Source organism: Petaurus breviceps, unplaced genomic scaffold (assembly GCF_028583685.1).
Source record: "Petaurus breviceps papuanus isolate PSGF00001 unplaced genomic scaffold, PetGlider_PUasm1.0 224, whole genome shotgun sequence".
NCBI classification, from domain to species: Eukaryota; Metazoa; Chordata; class Mammalia; order Diprotodontia; family Petauridae; genus Petaurus; species Petaurus breviceps.
In genome coordinates this window covers 9,110,822-9,123,902 of record NW_027185887.1, presented here as the reverse complement: position 1 = coordinate 9,123,902, position 13,081 = coordinate 9,110,822, and the positions used below count along the sequence as shown (strand labels likewise).

The 13,081-nt window shown below is 40.4% G+C and overlaps 1 protein-coding gene across 5 annotated transcripts in view; it reads left to right on the top strand.

Annotated features, from left to right (window-relative positions):
* The first annotated feature begins 429 nt into the window (after positions 1-429).
* The window catches only part of SLC66A2 (solute carrier family 66 member 2), a 182,128-nt gene continuing 169,476 nt past the window's right edge, over positions 430-13,081 (top strand). The window contains exons 1-2 of one of the 5 annotated variants that reach the window (XM_069095017.1): positions 430-536; positions 1,921-2,281. In XM_069095017.1, coding sequence (XP_068951118.1) covers positions 2,067-2,281 — 215 coding nt within the window. In that variant the 5' untranslated portion in view covers positions 430-536; positions 1,921-2,066. Of the gene's footprint in view, positions 537-606; positions 778-1,920; positions 2,282-13,081 lie in introns of those variants that run through there. The other 4 variants (XM_069095019.1, XM_069095020.1, XM_069095016.1 and 1 more) reach the window with 4 other exon arrangements.

Below are 13,081 nucleotides of genomic sequence, written 5' to 3'. Positions count from 1 at the left end.
AGGAAAAACTACTTCGTCAAGTGTTAAATGCTCCTTCAGCGCGAGCTCTCGGGATCCGGCGCCTTTTGGCTTCGTGGCAGTTACCTCTCGGCTACTTTCCAGCTCCAGGATGTTCCGCTGCCACTTCACAGTCACCCCTGTTACAAGCGGTGGTTTCTGGCCAACCTCACCTCCCACTCGGGGCATCACGGGAGAAGGTGGTTCTCCCGTCCTGACTTAACCACCCGGCCCAAAGGCACAAAACACTCACCTGGGGAGAAGGGGGCTCTAGCTCAACCTGCGCAGCAGTCGAGGGCGGGCTGTCCCCAGCCGCCTTCCCCTCCACCCCGCCGGCCGCGCACGCTTCCCTTCTCCTTGCCCCCGCCCCGGCCACGCAGAGCTCTCTAGGACCCAGCGCGCAGACACTCGGGGGCTTTTCCTTCCTCGCTCGAACGTGGGCGGAGTTTCGGGTTCTTGTGACGCCGCGGGAGCTGGGCTCAAGTCCTCCCTGAGCGATGTTGCTGGCTCGTGTCACCAATCGCGGGGCAGCGGCCGAGGTAGGTGGGGAGGTGGCGGGGGGTGGGGAAGGAGGGTGGGGGAGGCTCGCGAGGCTGGGCGGGGCCGCGGGGCCGGGCGGGGCGGGGGCGGGGGGGGGGGGGGGGGGGGGGGGGGGGCGGCGGTGCGGCAGCTGCGGTGAGAGCCGCTGGCAGAGACGGAGCCGCGGGCTCGGGCTGGGGCCGGGGCCGGGGCAAGGGCATCCCGGCTCCCGGTTAGCGGAGGCGAGGAAGGGGCTGTGAGGTGAGGAAGGTGGAACGTGTTCTGCGGGCTCCGGGCTGAGGGGCGGTGGCGGCCCTGGGACCCCGAGCCGTGGAAGGTGGCGGGCTGGAGGGGAAGGAGGAGGAAGGAAGGACTGAAGTACTGCAGCCGCAGCCGCTGCTGCCGGGTGCCTCCCTCCGGATGGGTGCCTGCAGTGCCCCCCTCAGCTGGCCCACGGCGGGGCTCCCGTGCGCGCGCGCGTGTCTGCCTTCAGCCCCCTCCCTCAACAAAGTTTTTTCCCTCCCCCGCTTTCCCTTGCTTTGTCTCTCACTCCCCCCCCCCCACCCCCAGCGGGAGGTTCTTGGGGAGAGCTGCTACAGCAGCTGCTGCCGGGGCCCGGGGGGAGTTGGGTGGAGGTGGGCTTTTGTAGCAACTGACCCCCTTCCGTGCTCCCTCGGCCCCCACTGGGGGCCTTGGCTTCGGCCGGGGGGGAGTGTGTGGGGGCGGTTGGCCCACCTCCTCTCGGTTCCTGCGCTCCTTGGCCAGGCCGGGATCAGGTACCTTCCCGGGGTGATCGGGTGGCTCGCTTCTCACCACTAATGAGGTCAGAGGCGCCCTGGTTGGGTCTTTAAACCCTCTCTGGTCCCGAGAGGTCGCCGCCTGCCCCCTCCCTCAGTTCATTCATTCTCCAGGACGAGGTGTGGCTGCTGCTTGCTGCATGCAGCTCACCTGGATGGCTTTGCACTTCTCCCGGCTGTGCACAGACAGCAGACAGGTGTATGGCCCAACACCCTCCCCCCGCTCCCCCCCCAGCTAAGTCGGTTGTTTCTTGCTCTCTCTAATGTCTGAGGACAGCGGAGTGTGTGGCCCGAACCTCCTCCCATCTGAGTCTGAGAGCCTGGGGTGGAGCGCTTTGATTCTGGCCTGTTGAAAGTGTGGGGAGAGGTGAGGGCAAAAGGTACCTTGATAGGTGTGTTGTGGAAAGAGAGGCAGGGGACCTTCTTTGTGAAAAAACGGATCTGAACACAAGGGTGAAACTTAACTTTTATTATGGAATAAGGATCTGTGTGTATGTGTCTTTATATGTTTTGTACGTGTGTGTTGGGAAGGAGGGTTGGAGTTGGGTCCATATGGAACTCCTCTCAGAGTTATTTATTTATTTTTCCCTCCTGTTTTCTCTGGTAGGGTTCCGTTGGTGGAGGATTATTACAGCAGGATGACTCCAGCTGTTGGGAAATAACTGAGCAACTTCTGGAGTACCCTGGCCTCAGCAATAAGGGAAGGGGTCTTGGGATCTCCTGGACGGTAACTTGGGTGCTTCAAGGCCACCCATGATCTTCAGGATGGAGGCAGATGGTCTGGAGTGGCTCTTCATCCCTTTACACCAAATAGTGTCATGGGGTGCCTCTGGGGCCATGGTGTTTGGAGGTGTTGTGCCATATATACCTCAGTACAGAGACATCAAAAGAACTCAGAATGCTGAGGGGTTTTCCACTTATGTGTGTCTAGTGTTATTAGTAGCTAATATTTTACGGATCCTGTTTTGGTAAGTCTAGGTCTTTTTCATAGCTTGTTTGTGTAAAACTGGGTTCTTCCCTCTCATTGTCCTGTTTGAATGGGAATATTATGAAAGGGTGTAGAAAATGGATCAACTTCCCTTTTATTTGCTTTAAGCTCTCTTTTGGCTCCCTCCACAATGTCTATGACTAGTGAATTGTGCTTTAAAGCTATTTTGATCTGTAGTCAAGCCCTTCCTGTGTCTAAAATTATCTGATCCCAAACTAGCCACTCATATCCTTTGGGTCTGAGTTCTTTTATTTCAGTTAGTTTCTGTTCAAGGATATAAACTTGAATATTACTGGAGAAAGGCATAGAGAACTGGGTGGGTAAATTTGCTGCTGCTGCTGCAAAAAGGAAAAAAAATGCATCTCGAGTCCAAATAATGATGAGTTTTGGATTATCTGTCCTGGATTATTCCAAAAATATGGAACCTTCAGTTAGTGAAGGTAACTTGAAAGAGTTTGAAATGATTCTCATAAGATTGTAGAGAACTAGAAGGAGCTTTGGAGTTCATCTGGTCTAATTGTCTTAATTTGTAGATGAGAAAACTAAGGCCCAGAGGGATAAATAGATTGGCCAAAGGTGATGTATCTCTTTCATGAAACAAAAACTAAATGAAAACATTTAGAGATATGGGCAATCATTTGGTTCATTGGATAGAGTGAAGGACCTGAAGCCTCATCTTCCTAAGTTCAAACTGGCCTCACACACTAGCTGTCTGACACTGGACAAATTACTTAAGCACTCTTTGTCTTACTCCACTGGAAAAAGAAATGGAAAACCAGTATCTTTGCCAAGAAAACCCCCTAGACTGTATTGGCATAATGTGGTCCATGGGGTCATGAAGAGTTGGACATGATTGAACAACAAGAAAATCTAGGGGAAAACCAGATAAAAATAAGTGGTGGGAATATTCTGAGGTCAAATTATGAAGCCTTTGCTTGTTTTGTGTGCCTTTACTTAAAAGGGAGGGCTAGTTTTCAGTTCCTGTCTTCTGAGTAAGTCTGTTTCAGGAGAGATTTTTTTTTGCTTTTTAGAGGGCAGTTGGAGTTAAGTGACTTGCCCAAGGTCACATGGCTACTTTTTTTGTTAAGTGTCTGAGGCTGGATTTGAACTCAGGTCCTCCTGACTCCAGGGCAAGTGCTCTATTCACTGAGCCACCTAGCTGCCCCTTCAGGAGAGATTTTAAAAGAATGCCAGTAGCCCCTGAAAAATCACTGTCCTTGTTCCATTAATTTGATGGGGAAGTTGAACCTTCTGGGTTTGCCTATTGGTGTTTCCTTTGAGTACATTTTTATGGAAGTCATGACAGGTTTTTTTTTTTTGTTTGGCTGCCCTGATGATGGTAACTCAGCACTGGTGCTTGTTTTCGTGCAACATAAGTAAAAACTACATTTTAGAGATTTCTTCCCTTCCTTTTTTGCTTTATTTTGACTGTGACCAGAGAACACTGTGACATTGACTTCCCCCTTCTGAAGTGGTTTCCAATTAAGGTTAATGTTGAAAGGAAGCAGGGATCTAAAATGTAATTGTTTCTGATAATGTTATTTACTCTGAGTATGTTGATGGGAGTTGGAATAAAAAGTGGTTTAACTGTAGGGGGAAACAGAAAGAAAGGATAGAATGAAAGACCAGCCAACAGTGACTATTCCCAAATTTAAGTTGTAAACTTTATTCATCTGAACAATCAGTCTTTGTGTCTAGTAAATAAATTTTAAATTTAAACAAGGAAAGCACTTTAGTAATCTATAAACTGGATTATAATAAGACTCTGAAATATTTATGACTTGTCTAAAACAGAATTACTTCATGAAGACTGACCAACATGTCAGTTTTAACTAGATTGTGGGTATTTTTTTTTTTTTTTGCTTTTATTTTGGAGGGGGAAGGCAGGGAAATTGGGGTTAAGTGACCTGCCCAAGGTCACATTTCTAGTAAGTGTTAAGTGCCTGAGGCCATATTTGAACTCAGTTCCTCCTGACTCCAGGGTTGGTGCTCTATTCACTGTGCCACCTAGCCACTCTAATTGTGGGTATTTTAAAAAGAGCTTTGAAATAGCCAAAAGTAAATAACCTTTTCTATTTTAAAAATATATTTTTTGGCAAGATGCAACTTTTTATAGTTGAACGAGGATGTGGAAACCATAAGACCTGGGTTCAAATCTCTGTGAGACTTTGGGTAGATGAGTTATTTCCCTGGCCATGTATTAGTTCCTCATTGACAGTAGGGTTAAGTGAACTTTAAGGACCCTTTTAGAGCTATTGAATTCATATGGATAATCTGCCTTTAATGTAATATTTTCAAGAGCCATTCCAAGAATGACTCATTTTGTGTTCAATGTGGTAGTAAAACCCTTAAGATCCACATAGGCAGCTTTGTCTAAGAATATTGGTTATATGCAGGAATCTTTAAAATTACCAACATTTCTGTGTTTTTTTTTATTATCTCCAGCCAGATTCTTAGGGTGTCCATGGTGTGGCATTTTTCTAGGTCTACAAGACTCGTATCATGGCTCCCTTAGTCTTAATTCTTTCTAAGTCACAAAGTAAACTGAAAGATTGTCATCATTTTGGGAGGAATAAAGGGGAATACACTATGGGGATTATCAGTTATTGGCAGGTACATTCCCTGTATGCAACTTGGATCAGTATTAGAATATTCCGAAAGGGATAACTGAAATTTTGGGAGATCAGGGAGAGGGAGTAGACACAATTGAGTGCTGTTGGGGAGACTGCTTAGTGGTTTAGCATCTTGGAAATTTACCCAGCATTGTTTTCTAGAAGAAATTTAATGTTGACTGTTTTGTCTAGTAGGCACTTAATAAATGCTTCTGTTATTTAAAGGACACCTGAATGCTTCTAAAGTGGGGGCTTACTTTAAAATTTGTTTGCAATCTAAATACATTTATTTTACATCTGCCATGCTAGAGGTTGAGCCTACAAAAGTTGTAATAAAAACACAATCACTAAGAGTTTCTAAAAAAAAGACTATCCTAATATATTGGTAGAACCAATGAAAGTGGGATCTCTGAAGGTTTTTGTAACTAATTCTGGTAACTGACACCATATAATCCTGTGACTTAAAAAAAATGGTTAGATGAAACTTATTTTTATTTGTCCCAAGCATTTCCAGAATTGCTTATAGCACACAATCCAGGTATTCCCTTTTACCTGCCTATAGCAAAGTTCTAAATTTGTAATTCTAAAACCTGAAGGGCAACTAAGTAAAGCCTTGGGGACTTGAGAGAGCTAAGAAAAAGTGAAAAAGGATAGAAAGGGGGTGGGGTGTGTAAAAGGTTGGAAGTGGAGGTAGGAAGAGCCACCTGTAAAGAATTGAGGCTGTCTACCACAATCTAAATTTAACATCAACCATTAAAGCCCTCTTAAATGCAAGGATTAATGAGCTTTATCCTTGGATTGCAACATCCTGCTGCTTAGTACTTGGTTCTGATATTAAAGGGGTAATGGGTTCATAAGTCCTCTGAGACTTGGATTTGTAGCATTATTTTGGTGACTCAGGTGTATCACTTAGAAGGCTTTTGGGCCTACTGAGTGTGTTGTGGTCATGCTACAATTCATTAAATAGCAGTAGAGAAATATTAATTTTATTTGGATCCATTCTTGCCATACAGGTTTAAATTATAGATCCACTGAATACCAAAACTAGTTGGTGCTTTTATGCCTACTGCTTCCATAGCTCTTTCAAGAGCATATCCTATCAGGTTTTTAGTCTCCCAGTCAGGGGGAAGGGAAGGGAAGGGAGGAAACAAGCATTTGTTGAGGGCCTACTGTGTACCGGCACTGTGCTAAAGACTCTTTACAAATCTTATATTCTTTAATACAACCCTGGGAGGCAGGTACTATTATTTGTGTTTTAGAGTTGAGGAAACTGGAGTAGCTTGGATTTGTCCAGGCTCACATAGCTAGTAAATGTCAGCTGACGTTAACAGTAGAATCTCTATAATTCTACAGATTTAGGGAAGAAAGCCAATACCTGCTTTATAGGCTCACCCTGTATGTTACCTCTTTTTGACTTTTTTGTTTTATTTTGTTGGGGTACAATCTGTGTCAAGATAGACCTGAAGTCAGCTGGAATTTGTGTCATGAGTAAGATTGTATTGGAGTTCTAAATTAAGAAGCTATTCTTGGATAGTAAATAGAAGATTGTAATGAATCATAATCTGCTTTTTCAGTGCCTCAGCATGCTTCACTGTCAGACAAAGTCTGGAGCATTTTCCTTTACATTACTGTGGTCATTATTTACATATATGTGCATATATATGCATATGTATATATAAATATAATTCTACTAGTTTTGCTAACTTCACTCTGTATTCATACAAGTATTCTCAACATTCTCTGAATTCTTCATATTCATAATTTATGATGTTTTAGTAATACCCCTTTCCATTCATGTACCATTGAGTGTTCACCATTCTGAAGGATATACATCCATTTTCTTTTCAGTTCTTTGCTATTATAAAGAGTGCTACTATAAATTGTGTGTGTGTCTGGCTAGAATGGGAATCATTTCAAAAAACATTCATGTTCAGAACTTCTCTTTGAGCTTCTTCACAAGTTAAAAATAGGAGTGCTCCTTTGTTCAGAATGGCTTAAAATCATGTATATTCAAGTTAGCTAGAAATGAACTCTTCTAGTTAAGAGGGAGTAGGTGCTGGATACTATTTGTCAATCTCTTATAGAATAGCTTGAGCATAATTTTTATTGATCGTGTTCCTTTCCTGATCAAGAACTTTACACTGTCCAACCTTGATTAAAGTCTTTTCTAGCTTAAACATTCTCAGTCTTAATTAAATTTTTGTCATTCTACCTCAGCCTCTTCATTTTACATTTGAAGAAACGGAGGACTGAGAGGTCATATGATTTCTTCAAGGTATCACAACTAGTTAGCAATAGAACTGGTACTAAACTCTCAGTTCTACCAATCCAGTGTTTCTAGCCCCATTGATCTTTTGTTTCTGTTAATCAACAAGTTAATCTTAGGTCATTTCCCTACATGATTACTATTTTCTGAAATTAGAGAACTATTTAATATTATTATTTTAAGTGTTTTCTGTTTGTTGTTTGTTTTTGCAAAGAGGTCAAATGATTTACCCAAAACCTTTTAAGCCAGTTTGTAGCAGGATTGGGACCAGAAACCCTGGAAATGGATCACTCCTCACTTTACATTTATAACAGTGTTCTTAACTTTTATTTTTTAATTTTGGATCTTAGAAGTCTGCTGAAACCCATGAACCCCCTTCTCAGAATAGTGTCTCTTAATGCATTAAGTAAAATACATAGGATTATGTAGAATTACATTGAAATACACTTTTTTAAAATTTAAAATTTTAATTTATTTGACAGGTAAGGGCTAGTAAGTGGCAAGACTAGGATTAGAATTTATGCTACCTTGATTGTTAACCCTCTCTATAGAGTAAAAAACATTTTTGCTAGGAAAGGAATAAGGGAACCTATGCAAATAAATATGGTAGTGAGGACGGTAGATTTGTTACAAAAATATAATACATCTTAACATAATACCATACCACCTTGCATTTGTATAGCATTATTTAAAAGCATTTTCACATAAAACTTTTTTTTTAAAGGTCATAGACCCCAGATTAAGAACTACAGTATAACTTTTCCGTTACCTATAATGCTTTCTTTTTTCTTCTGTGAGTTGTTCAACTTCAAAACTGACTCAACTTGTTTTCCCCCAGGATCTCTTCTGTCATTAAGCCCATTCTTATTCCTTCATTTAGTCTTTTTCCTCAACCCTTCTTAATTGTAGGATATCATTTTTCATTTGGTATACAACTCTTTCTCTTGTAGTTTTGAGAGTTTTGCTTTCCTTGGCATAACTGAGAGGAAGGGAGGAAGTATAGGCCTGAAGAGTCTGTATACCTGCCTCAAATGAGCTTTTGGTTTTCTGCAGTGCTAGTAAATCTTGATGAATGAATATTGAGGTAATTTGTTGGCAATAGTCAACTGGTACCATGTGAATGTTAGTAAGAATCCATTCTTTGACTCACGCCACCTTTTATTCCTACATACTGAGTTGCCCAGCTTCCTACAGAGCTCCTTAGTCAGACCACTCTTTTAACTAGGTTCAGCAATGACTATGGTAATTAGTGCTAAGGTGATTTGAATAAAGTCAGTACAATCACCTTCATTTTTTATTAGATCTTGTGCCTTTGCTTTCTAGAGATTTTTTTTTTTAGAATAAATCAAGGCTGTACTTTATCAGAATCTTTATATGTATTTGTGGATCATGTGGTTCTGGATGTTTTTTTTTTTGTTTTTAATTAATTATGTTAATTGTATTTTTAACGTTGAGCTCTTAGCTTTATTTTCACTGTTCTTAATCCTATCTAAAATATTTATAAACTTTCTTTTAAAAATAGTTTAGATTTTTAAAAAACATTGTCATTTAATGATATCCTTCTCTTACTGATCTTTCCCTTATTTAAAAAAAAGGCAAAACTAAACTAAATAGGCTGACTCATTAACTATGTCTGACAGTGTATGTCATACTTTGATACCATCGTCCCTTATTTCTCATCAGAGAGGGAATGAGAATGGGATGTGGTTCAATTCTCTGGTGTCACAACTAGAGATTTCATTGCTCTAAATTCTAATTTTTTAGTGGTTTCCCCCCCCTTTATGTTATCAGTAATCTTGTATATTATTTCTTGTTCGTGACTACTTTGCTCTGTATGAGGTCTAACAAATCATGCCAAGTTTCTCTGACTACTTGTCTTTTCTTCTCATAATAATATTCCACTACTTCACATACCATAATTTGTATAATCATTTCCCAGGTGCTCACTTGATTTCCAGTGTTTTGTTAACCTCAAAGTTTTTACCTTTATTTTTTTAAACTTTTTTTTTTTGGATGCTCCCCTGTTTGTTTTTCCTTTAGCTTAACATTTTCCCTTTTCTGAAGATTTGCCTCTCAGCTGTAGAAAACTGGCCAGCCACTGGGACATATGGTAGAGAGTAAGGCTTAGTTAGATATCAAGTGAAATGAATTTGAAAGGGAACTGGAGACTTTATTTGGTTCTCCTGGCTAGGGCCATGTGTAATCTTAGAAAACGGCTTCAGGACTCAAAATTCTATCTCCATTAAATAGGCAGATGTTTTCTTACAGCTTGCCAGTGAAACATTCCCTAATGTCCTTTGCTTCAAAGGCTATGTCTCAGTAGCTTTGGACCATCCTCCTGAAAATCTACTGATTTAGCTTTTATTTACTTTGACAGTGGGTTTTTCTCTTTGCCATTTTTCAGAAGACTGTCAGTGACCGTTTATTTTCCTGAAGTGCTGTTTGTTTATACTGTTGGTGTGGATACAACACTACATAGTTCCCTTCCTCAAAGTGAAATGATTTCTGCCTGGGCTTGCTGGGAGGGAGAAGGGACAAGGGAATCTGATTTATAATGCTAATCCTCCCTTGGCAGTTGTAGAAGTTATGTGACAACTTTAGACTCACAGATTTTCAGGGTTCTGTGTGGGTAGGATTCAGGTTAGTCAGATTGAGAATGTTGGCAAACATTTTTAGGTTGGTGAAATTGAGGATGCTGGCAAATTCAGTAAAGTCGTATTGCTAAAGCACATGTTTGATGTTGCCAGTCTCCCTGCCCCCATGCTTGAAGAGTTCCACTGGCTCCCTGTTGCCTCTAGGCTGAAATACATATTCCTCTGTTTGGCATTTAAAGTCCTTCACAGTCTGACTGTAACCTTTTCAGGCTTCTTTATTCGGTGGTTCTCCTGTGTGCAAAATTGTATTACCTGTCAGTGTGCTTTTTCACAAGCTGCCCCTGATGCCTGGAGTTCACTTCCTCCTTCCTTCACCTCTTAGCATCTCTAGTGCCAGACACTTCTAGTTGAGCCCTTTTCTGATTTTCATGCCTTCCCCACCTCAAATTACCTTGTGTTTGCCTTATATATACTCAGATGGAATGTGAGCTACTTAAGGATAGGGATTTTCCTGTTAGTATCAGGCACAGAAAGTGCTTAATATATGTTTGATCATCTTGCAGCATCAGGTTAAGATACTCTCATCGACGCCCCACCCCCCTCCGCTCCTTGATTGTGAATTTAATTTTCCTTCTGACATTTTTCTTTTTTAAAGAAAATCGTGTTGAGAACTTTTGCTCTTTTTGATTATTCTTGTTCTAAGCTCCATTTCTTTTGATATCCTTCGCCTATGCTTTGAGAGGTTCTGGGGGTTGGGGTGTGTGTTTCCATTGCTCTATTATGATGTGAATTTTGAGGAAGTAGTTTCTTTTGACCAGTCACTCCTTCCTTTGCTCAGAAATCTTAAACCAAAATTGACTTGATTATGAGTGCTTTTAAAGTTGCTTCTTTTTTTTATTTTTTATTTTTTTTTTTTAAAGCAATTGGGGCTAAGTAACTTACTTAAGGTTACACGGCCAGTTATTTCTGGGTGTGGTGCTAAGTATCTGAGCCTGGATTCGATCCCCAGGTCATCCTGACACTGGGGCCGGTGCTCTTACTTGCTGAGCTACCTGGCCGCCCCTCTTAAAGTTGCTTCTTAATGGAAAGATTCACAGAATTCACTTTTTAAAAAGTTCTGTAGGCTTTTAATTAAATATTAACCTAAATCTTAAAGAATTTGGGACTGGAGTGGCTAGGTGGCACAGTGAATAGAGCACAGGCCCTGGAATCAGAAGGACCTGAGTTCAAATCCTGCCTCAGACACTTAATGCTTAATAACCCTGTGACCTTGGGCAAGTCACTTAACCCCAATTGCCCAGCCTTCCCCCCTCCAAAAAAAAGTTATGAGAGTTAAGTAAAAAAAAAAGGAATTTGGGATTGTGTGACTTTTAGCATATTTTACATCTTGTTTTAGCTGTCTGCTCTACTAATACTTTTTGTGTAATGTGTTTTAGGGGAAGCAGTTCTTTTGTGGACTTTATCCTACCTGTTGGATAGGTAGGATAATTCAGTTCAACAAATGTTTAAGTTTTTTGGAATTGGCTGGTTTTGCTTTACACTTTTACCTGGTAACCAGGGAAGGTTTAGAAGGTGTGGGAGTAAGAGGTATTACTGTGATGTAAAAAACATAAAGATATTAATGAAAGTAAAATACATATTTAATGCTACTTTTTACCCTTTTACCTACTTATTTTTTCTCTTTTAAAAAATAAATTTTTAGTGTTCATCATTCCCTTTCATAAGATTTTGAGTTTTACATTTTCTCCCCCTCCATTTTCTTTCCCCTCTCCAAGATGGTGTGCAATCTAATATAGAACCTACTTATACATTTATATTAAACATGTTTTCACAGTAGTCATGATGTAAAGAAGAATTAGAACTAATGGGAGGAACCATGAGAAAGAAGAAACAAAACAAAACAACAAAAGAAAAGGAGATTAAATAGTATGCTTCCACCTGTATTCAGACTCCAAAGTTCTTTCTCAGGATATGGATAGCGTTTTCCATCCTGAACCATTTGGAGTTGTCTTAGATCTTTGCATTGCTGAGAATAGCTAAGTCTGTCTTAGTCATCAAACAATGTGGCTGTTACTGTGTATAATCAACAAATGTTTATTAAGCACCTTACCTATATAGGGGCTCTGGGAATAGAAAGAAAAAAGCAAAATATACCTCAAGGAGCTTACTTTTTTTTTGGTGAGGCGTGAATGCCACAAGTTCATGGGTAAGTCTGTTATGATGCAATTTGAGGAGGTAGAAAGGACTGGTGTGGTATAAGGTTTGTTTTATAGATGAGGCAGAGAAGCCCTTTTTGTGAATTAAAAAAAATTCTGACCTTAACAAATAAGACGAACATTTCCATAAATGTTGTGGAACAGAGGAGGATCACATCTGTAGTTGTGAATCTGTTTTGTAGAGTTTGCTTTTCTTTTTAGGTATATAACTCAGCATGTAATTTCAAAGCTGTCATGTTTATTTTTTATTCTTTCTAGCCTTTCTCCTTTTCTCATTTTTTGAGAGAGACCCTATCTTTTCTATTCCTTCTTCCAATTGGGGGCCAGGGGGAGAAAAGTAAAAAACAGTATACTAAATATGCATAGTCAAAACAAATTTCCACATTGGTCATGTCTCAAAATCTATTTATTTTGCATTCTGAATCTCTGACAGGAAGATAGATTGCATGCTTCATCATCAGTTCTCTGGAATCATAGCTGGTTATTTCATCAATCAGAGTTACTAGGTATTCTTTTGGTTCTGCTCTCTTCACTACTCATCAATTCACATATGTCTTCCTAGATATCTCCGAAATCATTTGTGATGCAGTAATATTTCATTATGTTCACATGTCATAATTTGCTCAGCCATTCCCCATTAACCCTTTAGTTTTTAGTTCTTTGCCATAACACAAAAGAGTTACTATCAATATTTTTGGGTCTTTTTCCACTTTCATCTTTTTGGATTCTCTTATTGTGGTAGTTAGATCAAAATGAAAATACATTTTAGTAACTTTTGGGGCATAATTCCAAATTGCTTTATAGAATGACTGGACCAATTCACAAATCCACCAACAGTGCATTTGTGTGGCTTCCCTTTTCCCCCAAAACATAGCTCCACCATTTGTCATTTTTCTTTTTTGTCATCTTTGCTAATCTTATGGATCTGAGGTAGGATCTCAGAGTTGCTATAATTGTCATTTGTTTAATTATTGGTCATTTAAAATTTTTATTTTTTTTAACTTTTAAATTTTTAAAAAAATTTTAAATTATTGGTCATTTGAAACACTTTTCATATGGTTTTTGATAGCTTGAATGTCTTCCTTTGAAAAT